Genomic DNA, 14,551 nt, shown 5'->3' on the forward strand with positions numbered 1-14,551 from the left:
TGAAAATATTACATGTTTTCCATGTGAAAAACTACAATACTTTCAAATATCCTGAGAAGTAACAAGAAAGAAAATAGGGATGATGTGTTTTTCAAACCACTGAAGCCTGAAGAAATAAGAGCAAAATTAAGTCCACCATTACTTAAGGTGAGAGGAAGATAATAAATAAACTGAAAACCAAGAAGGGCACCTCAAATCCCTTCCCCTTGCCTTTTCTTACTTTTTTTCCTTCCTTTCAGACCATCATTTCAGAAGGCAACCTGCTTTATTCCCCTGTTTATTCCCCCTCCATAACTCATCCAAATAGTACAGGCTGTAAACCTATCCTGGTTTTGTGGTTTTGGAGAATGAATGAAATATGAATCAGGAGCTAAATTAAAATGGATTCCAGCAGGAAAAAATAGCATCCATGTATCTATGACCCAATGGGATTGCATCTTCCAGCAGACATGTATGTTTGTGTACACAGAGGGTGCTGCTCCATTGCTCACCTACTGAGCATCTCTCATGCTTATGTCAGCACGGATGCCAAAGTTCTGAGCAAAAAGCTGAAGCCCTCTGAGAAGGCAGCGACTGACTCTTATTTTTCCCTCTGCTCTTCCCTTGTAGGAAATTTTGGTTCAAAGAATGTCATGTGGAAACATTTTCTTTGCTGCCTGTGCCAGGGGAGCTATTTCAGACTTGACATTCTCCACCCACACTCAGCCTGATAGTTCCTAACATCTGTGAATTGTGAGTCCTGTAAACTCGTAGGGCTGATCCCTGCCCAAGCCCAAGCAACTTTCTCTACAATAAGTGGTGTTGGCCTCGGAAGAGAGGCTGGACACAAACAATGCGTTTATTAACTGAAGCTAAGGCTTTCCTTGCTGCTAGACACTGCATCTGCCTGGGGTAAAACATCAAACCTGCGCCATGCAGAAGTGTAGGAACTGCCAAAGCAAGATGCCAGGACCAGAAAGCTGGAAGCAGGGGAAGGCTGGACAACTCCCACACCATGATCCAGACCTGCCCCACTGCTCGCAGCCCTTCTCCTCACCTGGCACTGCCCAGTTAACACCATGAGGTTAGCCAAGATGTCCCAAGAGCTGCTCCTGGGCTGGAAGATGCTGGGCTGCCTCTGCTGCCAAAGATGAACTCCAGCTCTGCTCTTACACCTCGTTAACACAACACAGCAGCAATGGCGCAGAAAGCCCCACTTTGCAACACCTAAAGAAATTTTGCCGGGATCATCCAGCATCCATGTGCCCTTCCATGTGTTCCTTGGTTCCTCAGTTACATTAAGTCCAATTTTGTTAAAGCCCAAACCACCGAGCCTGTGATTCCTGCTTTGAGAGCCAAACGTGTCTAGCAGCACCCCAGTCAAGAAGAGGCAGCCAGTCTCCAGCTTGTAATTCACACCAAAAGAATATCTGCTCCTGAAAAAAAACTAATTAATTTTAAAAAGAAGCACCACATAATTGTAATGAGCTCAGAGAAGGGCTGTCTTCTCACTCGCACGATGGGAGGGGATGTCTAGCAAGGATATTTCCATAAAAACTTCAAAAAGGGCCACCAACTGCCCCAAGTCCTTACCAGTCCTCATGCCTGGGGTTGGGCAAATGCAAATGGTTCACAGTTTGGCTCACACTGGCAGCACACGCAGAACCTGGCTGCCTTTTCCCAGAGATTTGGACATTTTCAGCTTCCCTCAGAGATCTAGATATTCTTTGAAATGGTTGAAAAGGTCTATTGCTTGCTTTTCTCATCAAAAAGTGGAGCCAGGGGAAGCCACGGGTGACATCCAGGCAACAACCACCTGCAACAGCCCAACCCCATCTTCCTTCCTGCCCCTTGCTTGCAGCCATTGCTGAGCTAAGGGCTCCCAATGATGAAATTCAGTATGAATTTGGGTTGATATCTGCATGTGCAGCTAGACTGTTAACCTCCCCTCAGCTACAGGGCGCTCCTTGCATAGCACAGCCTGCAGTGGAAACACAAGCCCAACAGCGGGTGTGTGCTTATTGCCAGTGCTCTGTGCATAGCTGAGAGGCTCTCCCATTATTTGACCAACCCCATCCACATTGCCTTAAAGAAAACCTGCTGTGAAACGGACCTCATGTGGTAGTAACCCTCAAAGGTGGGCAACTCAAGAGGAAAACAGGCTTATGACATCCCCAGCATTCCTTGCCCACTCTGGGATGCCTGCAGGCTGCTCTGAGAGCAATGCTAACCCAGCAGCAGCAGGAGCATGCCCTGCAAGAGAATGATGGAAGCCAGGCTGTCGGGGATCTGTCTGGCCAGTGGATTTCCAGCCCAGCCCACAGTGCTTGCGGTGAGCTGGCGGTATGGGGATATGCGGATGAAGCATGTGTGTAGGTGGGTAAGAATGCGGGACATCGCTCTGTCGCTGCTGCTTCCACGTCTGGGAAAGCCCACAGCTGTTTCCTGCCTGTTTTTCTATTTTCTCATTACCCCCTCCGTGCACCCTCTCCATGTGGTTCTCATGTGTATGTGTCTGAGCAGAGGGGACTGCTACAGATTTATTTGCCACCACCACCCAAACTCAGTGCCAAGATGCATGCCAACCTTTGTCCTGAACAAGGGTGAAAAGGAGAGCAGCACTGTCACCCTGTCACCCCTATGGCTCCAGAGCTGTGGGTCTGGGGCCATCTGAGCAGCTCAGAGCTTAGGAAGATGGAGAAAGGCAGGTTCCAGCTTCGCTCTCATCCACCTTCCCAACTACTGGCTGCAGGACTTGCTTGGAATCAGCCCCACCCTCTAGACTAAGGGGCTGAAACATTTCCTTCATAGTTTGGGATTTCCAGGGGAGTGGTTGTGGGTTGTATTTTTTTTTTTTATTTTTCAATGAATTTCTTTCCAAAACGAGAACTCCATGGAATATTTGGGGATTCTTTTTGTTCAAGATACTTGGGAGGGGGAAATAATTTCCCCCCAGGCAATAAGAAACCTTTCTTGTGGCTATCTGAGGGAAAACAATCACACCATGTCAGCATCCTTTCTGAAAGCATTTTCCAACTGCAACTAAATTTTTACTAATATTTAAAGGTTTCAGAGATGATAAGGCTTTAGGAACTCCAGCAACAGAACTAAGCTCAGAGGAAAGACACCTTACCAACAACTCCACTGAAAGGGGAAGGGTTGTGTGACCTCACAGGCTTCAGAGGACCAACCCAAACACCACAGTGATGGGAGAAACCTCCAGGAAACAGCAATCTCTGGTCCAATTGCTCCACAAATGTCAGACTTCTGGCTTTGGGCTCATGCAAACCTTTGCCCCTGCTCTGCTTGCACTGAGAGAAGGAGACTTAATAGAATAACAAACTGAAGGGGGGAAAATAAAAAAGCCATTTTATTTCATACTTTCCCCTAGCACCTTCTGTCTGCAGCACATGCAAACACTGGTATTCTGCAATATGCTCATGTTGACTGCTAAGTGTTACCTAGATCTAGGAAGAAATGAAAGAGGGCACCCTTCAAACCCTCCTGAAAGCATCAAAAACCACTTTCAGAACTGACTTTTTGCCTTTGTTGACATGTATGTCACACCTGCATGGTCAGAGCACCATCCACTTGCAGGAAGCAGTATAGGCTGGTGTTACTCTCAGAAGGAATAACGAACAGTGTAATGAAACACAAACTGCTTTTGGAACATTTGTCCCCAGGACTCTACCACAGGAGATGACAAGAAGGCAGGCTTGAAGCTGACCATGGATTTTGGATTAATGCATTTAGCTGGAAGGGAAATGAATACTGCAGGAGATTCTCTTGGCTTTTCCTAAACACCAGGGCCCTTGTCTCTATTCAGACAGAGCAGAAGGAAGCAGCCCAAAAAGCAGCACCATCAAACTGCAACTGCTGTTCCCTGGCCTGCCATAGGACAGTAAAACCCAGTCCTTATGGTGTGGGGAAGCATGTGAGACTGAGATAAACCAGAAACATGGACAAAAAGCAGACTTCCCCACTGCAGTCAGCTCCCCAACAATACTCCGGTCCCTGCCCTGTCCTCAAGAGCTGGCAGGACACTGTGTGACTCCAATGGGAATCTCCCATTGCTCTAAAGGCGAAGAGGGAATGACAGACCTGCTGGGCAGAGGGAATTTCCCTCCCGGAGGTCCCTGCAGCTGTGCCACCATCTCAGGGCGTTCCTGAGACACAGCGGGGCCCCAGGCTCGGCTAAAGCTGGGCTGGAGGCTGAGCAGGGCTGGGACAGGTGGCAACACCCCGCCATGGGGTCTGGTCTGGGTTGCATATCAAAGCAGAGGCAGGAGCTGTGTAGGTGGAAGGCTTGGCCTCCCTGTACAGCTGCCACATGACATGTCAAGCATTCTGGCCAGAACCGTGCTGCAAATACACACGGCGGCGGCAAGCCCTGTGGGGTCAAGCCCAGGTTGGGACCAACAACCCTGGGAGCTGCATCCTGCAGGGTGTTTGGTTGGGCCAGCAGCTCCCTGCTGCTTCTCTTCACTCCCCCAGCACCGGTTTATCCTCAGCCTCTCACCCCAAGGTCCATCCCAGAGTTTTCTTCAGCTTTACTCCCACCTGCAAGCTTTCATATCACATGCCACAGAGATAAGTGCATAGGTGTTAGGGCTGTTCCTATCTGCTTCTGAAGGTCAGTGGCAGATAGCAGCACTGCACTGTGAGATGAGGGAGAAGTCTGTTTATGTAATGAAAAAAAGGCTTCCAACAAGTTGCTGACATGGAGAGACTCCCTCTGAGCAAAAGTCACTCACAAGGATGGCATTTACCTCAACGGAGGAAAAGAGGAACGCTGCAGACTGAATACTGCTGCATCACTCCTCATTCACTCCCTCCAACTTTTCCTTGTGAGTCAGAGCTGAGCTAAATCTCAGCAATGTCTCATTATTGCTGCTATTGTCCCCTGGTGTTTCCCCATCTCTGCATAATCTTCACGCAAGCAGAAGCCTCTCTGTCCTTTTGCCAAATCCTCCATGCAAAAGCACAGAGCTCAATAGATAGAATGTTCTCGCTTCCAAACAGGATACAACATAAACTCACTGCTTGCCTGGCAGAACTCCACTTCCCAGCACTGGGAAAGCAATGTTCCTCTATTGCATTCCGAGGTGTGAGCACAGCTCCTGCAGGCATATACCCAAACGGATGGGATGAAAGCCCAGCCTGAGAACCAAGTAGCAATTAAAGCAAAAAAATCCCCAAAGCATTAACCAGCAGCAATGGAAGCTCACCTGGACCAACACTGCCATGAGTGCTTTCACAAAGCAGTAATCACCCTATAGGCCATATAGAGCCTCTTAGAAACCCAGTCCCTCCTCCCCCAGCACCCACCTACCTATTGAGGTGCTCAGAGTCCCGCAGTGCCTGGGAGGGCTCCTCATACAATCTCTAACCCATGACCCATTGACCTCTCCGATGGAGCCACGCGTTCGGGACAACGCACGTATCGCCCCAGGGCTGAGCCGGCGGCGGTGCCTTATAACGCCACCTGCCGGTGTCACCCATCCCGGCCGTGCTCCGAGATGGCTTCTATACGTAGAGTCACTGCCGAGAGCAGTGTCCTGTCTCCTAGTAAATGAGCAGCTTTAGCCACTTGCTTCCACTTCTAATGTCTAATGAACCATGCTTGAAAGTGGTGTTAAATATGCATTAAATTATTATTACTGATAATACCCTGTTAAAGCAGCTTTAGAAAGAAAATGTATTCTTAAGAACGTTTAATTAACACCTTGCCAAATAACTTATCCTAAAGCATTAGCAATCAATTATTAGGGAGACAGGCTTTAAAAGGCTCTGCTATTATAGATTGCAAAATGCAGATTCTGTGCTGTTTAAACAATTCACATGCCTTTTTCACATACAATTTCGAGTTACTAAGGTAAATAAGACCACACAATATAACTTAATACGTAGCAATCAAAAGTTTCCACACAGTCCTTTAATATAGAGCCACGTCCCTATGTAAGAAGTGATGCAACAAACTTTCCCCGAAGTCCCAATTCCTGCAATTGAAGCTTAAGCCCAAGCAAAGAAAGAATTAAAATTCTTTGGTTGCCGCTGAATCACTGGCTGCATTGGGCTATTTCACTGTGCATTATGCTTTAATTATAACTAAGCTCTTGCCATCTGTTCTACTCCCTAATTATAGATGCAACAAATATTTCACAACTCCTACCGTTAAAGAGCGCTAAGAGAGCTCAGCCTATGGTGCATGAGGTTGGCTTCAATAGGATCCTTGTGTAAAGTGCTCAGGAAGAGGAAAGCATGCTCTGCACATGTGGCCTGCTGTTGTTATTAATCCCAGAGGGCCTTTGCTAGGTCAGCTTTCACGGAAGGACTGCAGGCTTCACTCACCAAGGCACAGAGAGCCCGGTCAGTGCTACCTGCTGGTGGCCTCCAGCCCAGGTGTTGTTGGGACCATGGGAGCTCTAGATGAAGAAGAATAATTCAGGTCACCTGCTGAAGGCTTATGCCCTGGATCCTGCTTAGTCACAGAGAACACCTCCACCAACCAGATACACTGTGCTGCACTACTTGCTTAGAACCAGCTGGCCACCCTCATCCTTGAGCAGCACGGTGGTCTGCCCAGGAGGAGAAAGCTGCTCTCCCAGCAGCTCTGTCCACTTGCACTGCAAACATGCTTAGAGCTATGGGGTGTGCAGGTGCCTACACACCACCCAGGCAACTGCCCAGTGTTTTAGAATTACTCACACCACCACTGACCTAGGCAACTCCTTGACTAGCAATAAATGGTCAGATGCCCAGCAAGTTCCACAGCAATTATTCATCACAAAAAGATTTTGTTCCACAGCAGCAGCCTGCCACTGTGTTCATACCCAGATGTGGGGAGGAAAGTATCTGCTTTTCAGCTACGCCAAATGGGAGTTGGGCTGCTTTTGTGCCTGGAGAGAACATGAGAAAAAAAAGTGGACAAGGAGAAGAAAGTATTGGATTCATGGCAGCTACAATTTGAATGCATACCAAAGAAATGGAGCTTTGTAGGGAAAAGAGAACTAAGAAGGAGAAGAATAACCCAAAAGAGAGCACAGTTTTCATGGTGGGATTTCACATAGCTGCAGGCATCTTAAACTATCTTCTCCTTGGTGTCCCCAGTTAAGTTCTCAAGTGAAATCCAGTGGTTTCTCACCACAACCATATGCAAGGCCTTCTTTGCGTTTCTGTCCGCTTAGGTATATGGCCAGACTTTCACTCTGAATGTAATGCTAAAATGAATTAAGAAATAAATAAATGCTCAGCCAACGCCATTCTGCTGTGCTTTGACAAAGACCCAAAACCACCACGTTTCTTGTGGTTTCCTTCTAAAATCATTATGACAGGGTTGAGTGGAATCACGAGGCAGGCTTGCTGAGTGGTTTGGTTCTGAGAACATAACAGAAGTCCAGAGTCAAAGCATTTATCCCTGGCATCAGGGCAAGGGATCACAGTGTGGATACACATAACCATGTGCTCACACGTCCTGGGCTCCAGCTGACTGTAAATCACACAAGGTGACAACATGAACACTGAGAATAGCTCTGCAGGAAGCATCAGGGATGGAAAGAAGCACTTTTCCATGATTTCCTTGAAGTTTGAAACAGAACTAAAGCCAGAAAGTCCTGCTCCGTAATTCTAGCTCAACTTTTACCCACAAACAAATCAGCAGCAAAATAATAGGAGCTGCTTTGACCTCAAGGAGAAGTAGATCAAAGCTTAGCATTTTCCAAAGATCTCCCAACGCTTTCCACAGCCATGTGCTGAGCTCCCTTTGACCTCACACAAACCACAGTCTTACTTATCTGTGCAAATCTCCTGCAGACTGGTGGCTTCTCTTTTCTCACAGGTGACTGCTTGGTTTAGGCTTTGATGGTAACCATCAGAGAGGTGACCAGGGCCGGCTCTTATAAAGGCGGTCTGTGAATAAGAGTGCAAAACCCAACTATAAGCAAAATCAAAGCTCCACAGGAACAAAACCAGAACACATGGCACATAAACTTGGGATGAAACTTTGTCCTTATTCATGTCACAGCAGAATTCTTACTGATTTAAGGCTTTTGCTGCTGGGATAGCCTCTTCATTTTAATTAATGGGCTATAGCTGTATCATTCCCCTGCTGGTACATTCCCATTTCTCATGCCCTGGGGCATACTCAGCAAGCAAGCAGCCTGGGGAAAAGGTATTCAGAAATCCCTCTTAGAGCAGGAGCTGACATTGTGAGCAGGTTTTTTTTGTGCTTAGAGAGTGGCACAGACACTGAGCAAATGCCTGCCAGGGAGCCAGATGAGGGGATCTGCTTAAGGAGATGAAAGAATTCACCGTGGTGTTTTTCAAGAGCTAAGCTAAAAGGGAAACAATCTCTTAATCTGAATGATTCTTCCCCCCCTTGCATGAAAGATTAAAGACTGCTGACTTCCCACCAATGAGCAGCTTTATTCAGTAGAATTTTGTACCTGATCTGCCCTTTTCCACCCAGTCTGCATCCACCTGGAACTGGCCAGATCAATAACTGCAGAGAGAAGAGGAAAGCAAAGCATTACGGTGAGAGACAGCAGCCCGGATGGGAGTAGTGTGCTTTGAGTCAGCACATCAGATGTGTGTTTTTACTCACAGCTGTAGTACAAATTCTGAATCAAAAGCCAGGATTTTCCCCACCCACCACTGCTCTATATTCACTGAATGTCGCCAAGCAATAAATTCAACACATCGTGCTGGGAGATTAAGTTATGCTCCCTGCATAGCAAGGACAGCTGCACCGCACTAAGGATACACTAACAATGTAGATTTTTATTGATTTTGGCTGATCTCAACACTGTTGACCTCAAGACGTGTGATGCTAGCTGGAGATGAAGATTAATGGTGAGGAATCTGGATGGGATCGATTACTGGCTTCTACAGACACGCATTTGGCATATCTATGGGATAAGTATGCTGAGCTGCTTTGCCCTGCTCTTTGAGCAGACACAGTGAGCTCTGCTCTGACCAGGACCAAAGCCCATGTAAGTTACATGAGCCTGGCTGAAAGTCCTGGCCAGTATAGCCTTATCCTCAGTAATCCCAGCACTGGAATAGCCACAGCCACACAGCTCAGACTGGCTTTTGTCCAGACATCTGCCTACATATACTACATCACCATCTTCTCCCTCAGGTGAGGTGTGACCCTGCAAGGCTCCATGCTGAGGGCATACATCAATCCTCGTGATACATCCAGCATCACCTCAGGTGAGACCATCAGTAAACTGTAGGCGAACTACTTGCACATTTCAAGATGGTTAGAAAACATGCAAACTGGGCTGGAGACGGTATTCAGTAAGTTCAGGCTGCCCTTGGATGCTGTAGCTGACCTAAAGAAATGATTTGCAGGTGAGTGGATAGCAGTAAAACAAGTCATCCCGCCTGCAGGGACAGAAAGCATCATAAATAAGCGAATTACAGTAACTTTCCAGAAAAGAAGAGAGAGGAATAAGTGGAGACCTGCTCGGAGATGAGTAACTGGATGGAGTCATCTGCCCTAACCGCAGTGCACCTGCTCTCTCAGGCTCTCTTGCTCCAACCCTCGGCACCCTCACCTCGCCTTTCCTGTGCCACCACATCAAGGCAAGCATGAGGCACCTCGTTGTGCCCGAGGCAGCTCAAGAGTTCCCAGCAGTGCAGGAAAGGGGCAGAGCTGGGACACAGAAGCTGGGAAGGGTAAGAGAAAGGGCAAAGAGCCCTGGGGCTGCTGCTCCTGTTGCCACATGGAAAGATGAGGGAGCAATAGCTCCACCTAGATCTATGGGTCATATAATCCACCAAGAGCTATGGGTCAAGCTTGCTCCAGCAGGAACACAACTACTGCAGCCATCAGCATGACTTTCCAGGGCTCCAGTCACAAAGACACAGGGAATGCATTTTGCCTGGTCTACTTTGCAGCTGCCTAACAGGGAGCCCTAGAGGTGAGAATGTCAAGATGGCTTTTGATAGGAATTTCTGAGGAAAATCAAAGGGGTTTGTACCATCTGAAAGTTGTAAAGAGATGTGTAAAAGTAGGGGAAGAAATAACTTTCAGTGAGTAGAAAAGCAGCCCCAGAACACTGCTGAAGTTGGCAGAAATGGATCAGCAGCTCATCCTGTTTGTGCAGCTGATTTGAGGCATCTGCTACTCTACAACAGCCCTCTAAAGGGCATCTTTTGCTGTCATCCTAGAAGGGCACTGAAATAGGAGGGGATCTCCAAAGGTATGGATAAGGGCAAAAATCAGTCTACAGATATGGCAGATTTTAGCCTGGCTTCTATCAGTTGTCAGCATAAGCTGTTCCTTTTTTTTTCACTGAGGGTGGGTTGCATAAGGAGTTACCATTACTGTTCTCTTGGCTTGATGGGACGAGCTGAGGTCAGGCAGGCACTGCTGTGTTTGATACAGAATGTGTACCAAAACTTAAATGTCTTGACTTGGTCATACCAAGTTCATACCTTCATCTTCAATGAAGGAGCTTTTGCAGCAGAGAGCTCAGGCATATGGTCAATGACTCCTGCAAGCATCACGTTTTCCTTGCTGGCTCATGCTACCTGTGTGCGGTGCTGCATCAAATGCCCAGCGAAGGAGCAAACAGAGCCCACAAAAGCATGCAAAGCGAGGGAAGAAAAAAAAATCATGGAGAAAGTTCTCTGTTTCACACTAACTCAAGTGCCAGCAACTATGAAGCTCTTTGTTCTTGATGAATCCTTTCTATTTGTGAAGCTCTATACATTCTAAGAAAGCTGGGCTCAAACATGTGCTTTCTAATGGAAATGACCTACCGGGTATTGAACCTTGTGGGTGAATTGCTGGTGCCAAGGAAGAACGATTCACACACCATTCTAGAAACATGAAAACTCAAAATATTAATCTATGGCTTGCAAATGAATGTCACTTCAATTACTGAGATGTTAACATACATTCACAAACCTCGGAATCCTCAGGGCTTCTGTGTGTGCGGGGAACAAGACAGCCAGGCTGTTCTGATCCAGTGCATGGCAGCACCACTACAAGTAAAACAGTTACAGTCCTCCTCCTGTCAGAGACAGGCAGCTGAGCACTGTGGTGCATCGTTCAGCTCTGGCAGAACAGAAGATGAGGATAAGCCACGTGAAATTTAGCTTGGGAAACCGACTGAAGATGGCATTGTGAAACACCATCACCTGCCCTCCGCAGCACCTCCTGCTTGGCCGCTCTGTCCCTGACCTGAAGCAGCTTGAGCTCAGAGCACTTCGGAGACAGCTCATCATCTCTGCGTAACTCGTCCTCCGTTTTGCAACCTCAAGAGTGGTTCTGCTCAGCGTGCTCTGGGAGACAAAGCCCTGGGTCCTAGACAAACACTGCCTTTCTAAAGCAAGATAATTATACCCAGCATCAGCAGCAACAAAACAATTAATTCCTAATTCCAAAGTGCTCATACAAATAAGATGGAGATAAGAAAAAGAACAAACCCTTTGCAAATGCAGCAGAGCACAGGGTGCCCGCGTGTGCCTCGCTTAATTATCTATTCAAAAGGAACAAAGCATCTTCCGTACTGTGACTCTGAAAATTAATTAGGCTCAGATCTCATTAAATAATGATCCAGTTCAGCTCTAATTAAATTAGGCTGCTTCTGACAATCAGTTTGTGACTGAGTGGCTTCTCTCCCTGTGTCTCTTCCAGGTGTAGGCAGCGGCAGCCCTGGCTGTGCAGGGCTGAGTTTAACACAATTCCCACCTGCACAGAGGTTTGGGGATAGTAGGGAGTGCGGTGTGCTCAGGGTGGAGGGATCTCAAATATATCCTGCAGAACTGGTGCCTTGCAAGACTCATCAACCTGCAGGTAAAACGTGACAATTCACACACCATGTTCTCTGCTCTTCCTTCCAGCTCTGAATATAGGGACCAAGACTGGTCTGCAGCAGGGTCTGAAGAGCTGTCACAGTAGACCAGGCTCAACAGGTCCCTGCCTGGAGCACATCTCCAAGCTTCAACATCATCCAGCTTTGGATGATTAACATTAACAAAGCTGTGTACGCTCCATGAGTCTGTCTACTTCAAAACTGGAATAAACTTGAATCCACAGCTAAGCTGTTCCTTTAAAAAATCCACTTCAATAAAATCAATAAGAATCAATGGATGATCAAAGATGAAGTTTGACTGGATGACCAGAGATCCAAACACCTCCCTGAAATCACTGGAAAGTAAAAGGGTGAGAAACATCCTCACGGAAGAGCGTTTCCCCTGTAACACTTCACAAAACACAGAAGGAAGAGATATGGAGGCAGGGAGATTAGAACTGTTTATAGATCATCATCAGCAAACCACAGATAAGCATTTCAGTAAGTTTGCATAATAATCTGTGTTAACGTGCTGCCAGTAAAACAAGGCTTAATGGTAACCTTGTAAAACAAAGTCCAACTGTCCAGCAAAAAGCTTCTTCACTATTCACTCTGATCTGCAAATAAGCACATGCCCATCTCCCTGGCACTCTGGCACCTTTATTTCTCCAAGCAATAACAATATTTGTTCAGTTAATGCCTGCTCCAGAAGAAGGGCAGATAGACCTGCTGCCTCCCCAGCCCCTCATTTCCCTAAACCCACCAGACCTCCATGCTCAGATCTGTGGAAACTTGTAGTGTCCCAGCAAGTTAAAATTACCCTGAACTCCCTGAAATCTGAGAGCTCCCAAAGTGCCCCCACATTAAGGAGATTACACAAAAATGTGAAATGCTCGAGTCATTTGAAATTGCCATGTGATCAGCACAGGGTAAAGGGACATTACTGGACTGCTTAGAATGATTCTGTAAAGCTTCATAGCTTAGGATTCTACCAGCTCTAGGAGACGTCCACACATCCCTTAAGAGGTATCAGACGGATGGAAATGGGCAAAGTGCTGTGGCAGGGAGAGGCTCCTTGATTCAGGTGAGGTGTGTACAGCTAACTGCATCCTGAAGGTACCTCCTATGGGGGAGTCCATTCCTCCACCAGGGAATCTCTCTGATGTGGATTTCTAGTGCACTGCAGTCCCAATAAAACACATTGGTGAAAGAAAAAGACTTGAGGAAAAATAAACCACCACCAGCAAAAAAAAAAACCAAAGCCATGGGAAATCTGGCTTCACTGCCTTGGCCAATCACAGAAGCACTTGCCTGCAATTAAAGCTGAAGTGATCCATCTTAGCAGGGGAGGAAGAGAGCCTGGGAATTAATTCATTTTACAAGCCTTTCTTTCCCACTGGTATGAGTGGGAAACGGTGCTGGTGAGTTTGCTGCAGAAGGAAGCAACACTGAGCTCACAACCTGCAAAGGAAGAGCTGCCCAGCAGCACGTGGGTTAGCAAAGCTTCCCCAGCACACAGGTGCTGGCTTCAGCTGCAGTGCAGCACTGATTGCAAACACTTCAGAAGCACTGCAGTGAAACTTACCAGCAGTGCTTTTGGAGGGAGGGACATCTGAACGAGAGCTGAACTCCAGGGAACAGATACACACCTTGTACCCCAGCCCCAGAGATACCCCTGCACTGCTACTGAAAAGTCATCAGTGGGCTGCAGAATTAGTTGCTCTGGAGATGTAAAGTTGGATGAAGTACAGCATGGGTGTGTTAGTTTGGATGCCAAGTATCTTTTCAACTCAGTATGGTTGGTTGCATTAAGGGAAGAGCAGGCAGGGAAAGGAGGAGGCTGAATTCCTCTGCTGAAGCAGAAATACAGCTTCTCAAGCCACAAAATTAGTGAGTGTGCAGAGCACAGCCCCAGCTGGGGGGGGGGAGAGAAAGGACAGAACTTGTCATTGAAGGTGCCTATTTAAATAGGGCGAGAGATGCACAGCAGACTTTGGGTTGACCCATCAATCAGAAAAAGGCCACCCTGTTGCCCTAGTAAACCAGCGGTGCAGAAGCTGTCCTGCCTCATGTGCCCCAGAAGCTGAACTGGATCTAAAGCTTTTTCAAAGAAGTACCCAGAGCTCAAATTTATGCAGCGATGACAAGCTGGAAGAGAAGGATTCCACTTCTTACACTGCACATATGAGGATTTCAAGGGCTTTTGACTTCGTCTAATCAAAAGCCATTTTCACCACAACACTCAAAGCCTTTGTGTGAAATCAAGAGAGTTTCTATTCCAAATTTTCTCTGGGTAAACTACTACTTCTTACGTGCCAAGTTGAGTAAAAAGAGAGTAACAAGTTTTAACATTTTTCTCTGCTATTAGTCAGAGAGGAGAGCTAAACCACCGAGGCTTCAGCTTTCCACAAATATTCAACCTAATTAAAAAGGAAAAAATGCATAGGAAATTTTACCAGGGTTGCTGGTAACAGGAACAAGAGGATAGAAAAGTGAAGATAATTTGAGGCAAATCAGGGCCCTCTGCTCCCCTGCAATAAAGTTACGTCTCTGCAGTGGATGAGTGCATTTTGCAGTTCACCCTGAGGTTCTGCTGCCCAGAATTCAGACTTCCCACACCACAGGAACAAAAGCAAGGATCTCTCACGCTCTTATGAACGTTTCTGCAAGGCTGTGCCTCACCCAGCTCTTAACAGGAAACTTCCCATTAACAAAAAAGAGAAGGATGATGAATTAGTGCTTAAACGCTCTCCAAACACATTCAT

General features: G+C 46.9%; 1 protein-coding gene across 9 annotated transcripts in view; it reads right to left on the reverse strand.

Moving 5' to 3' along the window:
- Window positions 1–14,551, reverse strand: part of TP63 (tumor protein p63) — a 113,049-nt gene that overhangs the window by 91,380 nt on the left and 7,118 nt on the right. For 7 of the 9 annotated variants that reach the window (XM_085513613.1, XM_085513611.1, XM_085513612.1 and 4 more), the window contains exons 2-3: window positions 8,424–8,479; window positions 7,769–7,887 (exon numbers count right to left, since the gene is read on the reverse strand). The exons of 1 other annotated variant lie outside the window; for it this stretch is intronic. In XM_085513613.1, the coding sequence (XP_085369739.1) occupies window positions 7,769–7,887; window positions 8,424–8,479 (175 nt within the window). Of the gene's footprint in view, window positions 1–5,311; window positions 5,465–7,768; window positions 7,888–8,423; window positions 8,480–14,551 lie in introns of those variants that run through there. One more of the 9 variants, XM_015871913.3, reaches the window with a different exon arrangement.

This window comes from Coturnix japonica, chromosome 12 (genome assembly GCF_054131305.1).
Source record: "Coturnix japonica strain WE chromosome 12, WE-NBRP24, whole genome shotgun sequence".
In the NCBI taxonomy this organism is placed as follows: Eukaryota; Metazoa; Chordata; class Aves; order Galliformes; family Phasianidae; genus Coturnix; species Coturnix japonica.